This window comes from Triticum aestivum, chromosome 5A (genome assembly GCF_018294505.1).
Source record: "Triticum aestivum cultivar Chinese Spring chromosome 5A, IWGSC CS RefSeq v2.1, whole genome shotgun sequence".
In the NCBI taxonomy this organism is placed as follows: Eukaryota; Viridiplantae; Streptophyta; class Magnoliopsida; order Poales; family Poaceae; genus Triticum; species Triticum aestivum.
Genome location: NC_057806.1, coordinates 550,252,326 through 550,260,140, shown reverse-complemented (window position 1 = coordinate 550,260,140; position 7,815 = coordinate 550,252,326). Strand labels below are relative to the sequence as shown.

The following is a 7,815-nucleotide window of genomic DNA, read 5'->3' as shown; positions in this document are numbered from 1 at the left end:
TTGCATCTGATGATGTAGTACTCCATTTGATACCCCGGCCAACAGCAAGATGCCTCAAACGCCACTGCTTAATACGGTATCCAAGGTGACATTTCCCTCTTATTTACTGCTCTTTCTTAATGTGCGTATTGAGGTAGTAGTTCCACCAGACCCATTAAAACTTTTCGCCGTGTAACCGTAATAATAGACAAAAGTTCGGTTCGTTTCCAGTGTGGATCGATTATCGCCAAGTTAACAATGTATGACCAGTGCATCATCATCATGATTCAAAATGTGCGGCCCTTTTATATTCTAGGCAAAAGAAGATATTACTAGTAGTGGAGACTCTGGAAATGGATGCTTTCTTTCCCGTCGCCTGCTGCTTGGCCAACGGCAAGGTGCCTGAAAGGCTTAAACGCAGTACTAGTATATAATGTGGCATTTCCCTCCAGCTTAATTATTAGTGCTCTTTTGGGAGGTGCTAATTGGGGGGGATAGTCCCACCAGATCCACCAGAAAACTTTTGGGTGAGTAACAGTTTTGTAATGGCGGCGCTCATTGGTTTTGTTTCCAGTGGCAACTTAACAAATGCATGATCATTCCATCACAGCACTATATGGACCAGTGCATCATCAGTTCATCACGATGCAATAATGTACTGTTAGGAATATTTTCTATTTTTTCTTTGTTTTATTCACTGAGGACCACATGCTCGGTGGTGCATGCAACTACCCAAGAGCTGTCTTGTGCCCGTCCTACCTTTCATCCCTGGTATAGTAAAAGCAGAAGAAAAGAGAAAGGTGGCGGTGAACGGTGAGTGAGGAGCCCATCAGGATCCGCCATGCATGCATGTGCCCAAGGACACCAAATACCTTTGGAAGATTGTACGTACGTACTAAATGGACTGTGTGCTCTACTGTAAAGCATCGCGTAGCCGCGTACATTTCGGAAGATTACTTGGTACTAGTTGCACTGTTACAGGCACGACCGTATCATCACAACAGTCAACAAAAGCGTTGGATCACGCGGCTCGAAACAAAGCAGCCTCGTGACCGGTACCGTATACGTTGGGCGGCAAAGCAGAGGCCGATTTGTGTATGCGCGTGTATATGAGCGCTTGTGTCTGTACTGATGCTTAAAAAAAAGCAGAGGCCGATTTGTGTGGACCTGCCGAAAACGGGCCCGCGTGATCGATCGACGCCGTCAGGGGTCGATCCGACGGCCAGGGCCCGCCGACTTGTTTCATTTCCCGCCGAATTCTGGACTACCGGGGGGAAGGATCAATGACCTGGATCACATGTGCCAAGGGCCCCCTCGCTCTTCAATCATCTGTCACAAATGACCTGTAAGTGAGTGAGTGCGTTTCATCTGGTGTGATGGGTGGGAAAGTGTGCATGTTCCACAGCCCATAAAAGGACAATAATCCACTCCACTCTTGTGACTTGTCCCTCCTCTGCTGCCTACTCGTACCAAGTGTTTGCATAGGTGACAAGGCTTGCAAGTGAACTTGCCAAATGGCATGGGGCCGATGCACGGTTTTGCCAAATGGTATTTTTGGCGTGCATGATAGTAAAAAGATTTTCAGGCGATCAATGGTGCTTGCTTATGCATGCATGCATGCATGCTGGACCAGTGATCGGGTGCTGGCAGTAGGCTGCTACAGGTACACACCCGTTGCGTGAAAATGAATCGTGGAGTCGGCCATGTTCAGCAGCAGTAGCCAGTGTACGATACCCAGTGTGAGAGACTGACACGATCGGTCAAGCTGCACACTGTGATGTAGTAATACTACTAGCTTGTGCTACCAGACCTCTAGGGGATGTCAGGATGGATAGACAGATAGATTAGTCAGTAGAGGCTCACTGATCAGCTTCAGCAAATCCAGATCCAGAAGACACGGCACACCCGGCCCAGCTCGGCGAAAATATGACACACACAGAGAAAACAACAGGCTAAGTTCAGTTAACCAGCAGCTGTACACAAAACAAACAACCAACCAACGGCACCAATTCAATCATATCTTCTTCTATACGAATAAACACAACAAGAACAAACGACCCAAAAAATTCTACCCATCTACTATATCCTACGGTCGATCAAGCCCGCCGATCGGCCTCTGGGTCAAGTACCCTATAATACTACAACTGAAAGAGTCGCTCCCCCGGCGATGCCGCCGCCGTCAGGCTCCCCATACGTGACCATGCCCCATTGTATCCCTCGGCGCGTCAGGGACCGCCATGTCCGCAACACGTCTGTACACCGACGATTCAGCAGGATGCAGCTCTTCTACCAGCAGTTCTGAAGCCTGGCAGCATGACCATCGATTTCTTCTTTTTACGCGATGCGGTGTATGGAAACCCCTCACGCAGCTCGGCGCCGTGAAGCCCCATTGCTTAGCTCAAGGATTGGCTGCCATTGCTGCTGTGCTGCTGAGATGCACAGGTAGCCGAGTGCCTCATCTTGATTCACACCACAGTTTCCTTGCTCTTCACCGGTATGGCCTGAACAGATGGCCGGCCATCCAATCCTCAACGCCTATTATTCTCAATTCAACAAGGTGAGGTATCATCATGTCTGAGCCTGCCTCGGACCTGCTCGGCATCAAAGGATGGAGAGTGCATCAGCTGAAAGCCTGCCACCAAAATCGAGCCACGGCCATGCACACTACAGTTCCGATCTGAATCACCAGGGTCAGTTTTCTTTGCACTGACATAGGCCTGTGTCCAATTGTAGCAGCAAACACAGACCATGCAAGCTACGGAACACTACTGCCACTCTCTCCGGCGACTCGAGCTTTCTCCTCCTCAGCGCGAAGGTTGAGCTCCTTATAAGTATTCGAGGAAGCAGCAGTGAAGGTCTCCATCGCTTCAAAAATATTCCTCAGGCTCGACTGCAGACTGCTATTTTCGGCTTGGGGGCCTGCGCCATGCAACACCTGCGCGGACAAGGACACGCCTGTCTGATCAGAAACCAGGACAAGCTTCTTGTTCTTTGCTTCCAGAGCCTTGCGCATTGCCTGCTCATCCTTTTCCATCACTCTCAGGCCCCTGTCCATACCTTTGTTAGCCATCATACCCTGCCTTTGCTGTGACCTGTGCTTCTCCCAGAGGTGGAGAACGTTGGACGCAAAGGCTTGCATTGCCTTGACGACGTCCTTCTCGGATATCCTCGCCACACCGGCTGCCCAGCTATTACATATCACAAAGATGGGCGGTGCACCTAACCGGCCAGGAGAAAATGGAGGGACACCGTCATCCGTTTCCTCGGGCACATACTCAACTCCTTTCCGCAGCCAGTCATTTAACGTAGTAACATAGTTCTTTTGAGCGTTAACCCATCCGGCAAAACAGGTAGTCCAGTCCAATAGCTGAAGCTCTAGATGCTTGATCAAGTCCATGTGATCTTCACCAAACCTTGCACCATCTATCATGGAGTCTATGTTTTTAGCTTGGGATATGGCATGCAGCTGGATCTGATGGCATTCTAACATAACGTCCCACATCCGCATCAGCCTGGATAAAAGTATTTCATACAATCAGTTCCAATATCACAGACCAACATGTGTGTAAATAAAAACTATAAAGAAAGATGCATAGGTGCTAACTGAACAACACACCACCATAGATGTCAACAGTCAACTAAATCTTGCAATGCATTACATGGACAAAAAGCTGTGAACAAATGACTGAATCCTGATGCATGAAAAAATAAATAAACAAACATATAACCCGATAAGAACATGCAATGGAAAAGACTGTCCTGTTTGAGAAAAGATATAATACTACAAGGATTGACACAACAAAAGCATTTTAGTTACTGAAACCTTGTGCTACATACTTTTTCTAACTGCTCATTGCTCACTGTTAATTGCGTGCCTTACTATCACCTCACTTGCATTAACAATATTGCAAGGTAGTGCAGAGAAAGGATTTATAAATCTACTAATTTGCATATGCGAAAACATTCAAGGTAACATAAACATGTAGCTAGACATTCCAGATGTGATATTCTAACATGTAAAAGAAGCAGGAAACAGATAGGGGTATGTGCAGGTTACTGCTGTTTTAAGGGAGAGCTGCATACCCTTGAATGAGCTCACATGTTTGTGGCCATAACTCATCATCCCTTAGCTTACTGATCTTGCCTGAGATAGTGTTCACAACCTGAATAGCTATGCTTATCCTTGTTGATAACTTCCTTATTTCCTTCTCAGTGGCTATGATCTTTTCAGTTTCTGCACCTTTTTCATCTAACATTTGCAGGTCCTGGCGTTTCCTGTCGTACTTAAGCCTTTCCTCCTCTTCAGCCTGTAATGCACCCGAAGAAACTGAGTCCAGTGAATCTAATATTGGGTCAATGGGTGCAGAATGATAAGAAAAACATTTGACCCATATGCATCACAAAAGAAAGCATTGTGTGCATGACAGAGCGGGGGACTAGAAGCAATGCGGCCAAAGTTTCGAAACGTAGATACCATCAAACAAAAAGAAAAAAACAATTTTTTAGAGGCCACCCCCACGTCATTTCAATAAGCATCAAAGAACCAACCATTTATTTATACATTGAAGAACAAAATAGTATTAAAGTGGACCTCATTCATAGCATATTTATTGATTTATTAAAAAGTAACAGTTAAGTACATGATGCGTAATTTTAGCCGCAATAACTAAATACGTGCTACCCCTTACAAAATAAGATGGAAACCTCTAATTATAATCAGCCAGTAGCATAGACAATAGACAAATCCGAAACTTTCACATACTGTACTTGGACTCTGTAGTCTAAATTTTCACACTGGGAATCACATTGCCAAAAAAAAGTAGCCTCCCGACTCACAATGTTCCTGAGAAATTCAAATATGTAAAAGGAGAATTCTATACCTTAACTTCCTGAAGAAGCTTCCTTTCCCACATGTATAGTTTTTGCAGCGTCGAGGAAAGGTTGCCACATCCCATCGCCTTGTCCTCTTCAAACCGCAGGAACTCCTCCTCCATTGTCGGAATCCCACAAAACATCATCGCAGATACTGGATTGGCAATTGGGTAAAACTTAGCAAACATGTTTAGAAACTACAAAAGAACAAGACAGAACCGTTTGACAGCAGAGGTGAGACAATTCACCAACCTTTGAAACCAGAACCTTTCTGGTAGTAAGGCATCTTGCCAACCTCAAGCATCTTGGACACCTCGCCGGCTGAACTGGAGGCACGCTCGAACTGAGCCTTGATCTCGAGCACCACCTCATTGTCATGAACATACGTCTTCTCTGAACCTGTGGGCGGCAGGCCAGCAACATGTTGACGTGCCTGTTCTCCGACAACACTCTTCTCCACTACATGAACATCATCCAAGCTGCTCCCACTACTACTTGGCACCGACGACTTGGAGTCACGGGGCAGTTCATCCCCAGTACTGCTCCGACCTTCCTCCTTTGCCGCCTTCCCTTTCCCAGTGTGCCCATTCAACGGGTGCTTGTCATCGCCATAAGCTTCCTTGACTACCTCCATGTCCTCATCCTCCAAATCGGGGATGCCCTCCTCCTCGCGCACATCTTTGGAACTCCTGCTGGGAGTGTATGGCGCTGGAGCAGCAGTTGGCTGGTCATAGTAGCTCCCATAGGTCTCAAATGGGTTCAAGAAATCCCAAGTAGACACACTCGGCGGAGATGGAGGCGGTGGTGGCACGGCTTCCTCGCGGGAGGAGGATGGCATATCTGCCGGAGGTGGAGCAGCAGCACCGCCGTAGTAACCACCATAGGCATACTGGTTATAGGAACTCTGCGGCGGGGAGGCATACCCATTGTACCCGCGCGGGGGTGGCTGCGCGCCGCCGTCACCATAATAGTGGACTCTGGCATCACTGGCCTGAGGGCGTTGCTCGTATGCTGCGGACGGCGGAGGGGGCTGTCCCCGCGCATAGCTGGTACTGAAGAAGGTCTGAACCGTAGCATCGCTGGCCTCCGGCCGTTGCTCAAAAGATACGGACGGCGGCGGGGGCTGGCCGCGCGCATAGCTGATGTTGAAGAAGGTCTGGACGGTGGCGTCGGTGGCCTCTGGGCGGTGCTGGTGTGAAACGGACGGCGGTGGGGGCTGGCTGCGGGCATAGTTCATGTTGAAGAAGCTCTGTCCATAGCCACCAATGCCGCCGTAGCCAGGTGGGTCATATCCACCACTGCTAGGTGGCGGTGGTCCCATGCTGCTGTATCCCGGTACATTGCCTCCGGCGCCCCCCATGCCACCATAGCCCGGGTCATAGCCGCCGGGCCCTCCCATGCCGCCGTAGTCAGGTGGAGGGGGGTATCCACCATACCCGTACCCCGGAGGAGCACCATACGACGGCGGCGGGCCGTACGCGGAGGAGCCATACGGCGGCGGCCCCATCTGCTGCGGCGGCGGCCTCTGGCCCGGGTCCCCGGCGGAGCGAACGATCTCGGGCCGGCGCTGGCCCGGGTCGGCCTCGTCGTCGGAGTGGAACTTGATGTGGCCATCCTCAGAATCGGAGTCCCCGTCGGAGTGGAAATGGATGTGCTCGTCGTCGGGGTTGATGCGGACCTGCTTGGCGGCGGGCGGCGGCGCCTGGCCGTTGGAGGAGGAGGCGATTGCGGGGTTATTGGCGGGCGAGGCGGCGGGCAGGCCGTCCCCCTTGCGGTTGCCGGGGGGCAGGTGGAGCGTGGGCTCGGGCGGCGGCGGGGGCAGCGTCTGGACGCCGCGGACGAAGTCGTGCAGCGCGACGCCGACCCTGCCGAGCGAGTCGGCGTAGGCGCGGTGCGCGTCGGCGAGCGTGTAGCGGTGGCGGATGGCGAGCGCCAGCAGCTCGGAGCGCTCCCTGCAGTGCCTCACCGCCTTCTCCTCCTCCAGCTTGGACTGGCCGCACCCCATCGGCGCGGCGCGGAGCAGAGGAGCCTCGGAAGCTGAAGTCTTTTAATTCCCCTTGGGTCAGAGGCTGCGCGGCGGCCGCATGTCGGCGGCGAATCTAGCGGCGCGGGGAGCGGGGCGGGGGAGGGGGGCAGATCTGGGCTAGAGGGGCGAGCAGGGGGAGGTGGAGGAGGAGGGGACGGTGTGGAGGGGACTGGAGGCGAGGCCGGGAATCTTGGCCTTTTTGCTGGCGCGGGCGCGCGTGCCAGCGAGGGGCGGCTCGTCGCGACGCGGCCTGAGCCTGCACCTCGTGGCAGCAGCGGTGAAAAACCCAAGCGGATGGAGCAGGGCGGCCGAGGCGGGCGCGCCCGACCGAGCAACGGCGGCGCGGGAGGCGGCCGAGGCAGGGGAGAAAGGAAAGTGGAGTGGAGGACGGAAGGGTGGAGGCTACTGTATCAGTGGAGTCGGGGGGCTATGGTTGTGGGATGGGAGGAGCGGAGCACGAGGCGGCATCGGGGGATGGAGAGAGGGAGGGAGGCTGGGCTTGCTCTTTCGGTGGTGCGGCGGTTTTACCCAAGCCCAACGCGCACACACACGCGCAAAGACAGGGGAAAAAAGATGAAATTTCGACGACGACGGTGAGGACTGGGGAGGGAGGAGAGAGCGCCGCGGTGGTGGAGGTGGTGGTGGGGCTATGGGCGGGGGGACATCCGTACATTGACGCCTGTCGCCGGCGTGGAGGACGGAGGGAGGGGGGCTGGATTTATTTGGGTGGGGGTGCCCTCGCCCGCTCCTCCTCCCCCGCTCTTTATAATCTCTCTATCTCTCTATTGTTTGCCAGGTACGTAATTAGCTCCAAAGTTTGTTTGTTTGGGCGGCGGCGGCGGCGACGTGGCATGTCACCGGCGAGTTTGCGAGGCTGACCCTTGGTGGCTTGCGCTTTCAGTTTTTTTCGGCGCGGCTGTTCGCGCACGGGTGAGGGG

At 52.5% G+C, this 7,815-nt stretch overlaps 1 protein-coding gene across 1 annotated transcript; it reads right to left on the bottom strand.

The window, feature by feature from the left end:
- Positions 1-1,917: 1,917 nt before the first annotated feature.
- LOC123104709 (protein ROLLING AND ERECT LEAF 2) lies at positions 1,918-7,546 on the bottom strand. Its single transcript, XM_044526583.1, has 4 exons — positions 5,104-7,546; positions 4,860-5,005; positions 4,063-4,286; positions 1,918-3,491 (listed from the first exon to the last, which is right to left on the bottom strand). Exons 1-4 carry the CDS (start codon positions 6,854-6,856, stop codon positions 2,735-2,737), a joined length of 2,880 nt encoding a protein of 959 aa, XP_044382518.1. The 5' UTR covers positions 6,857-7,546; the 3' UTR covers positions 1,918-2,734.
- Between the last annotated feature and the right edge of the window lie 269 nt (positions 7,547-7,815).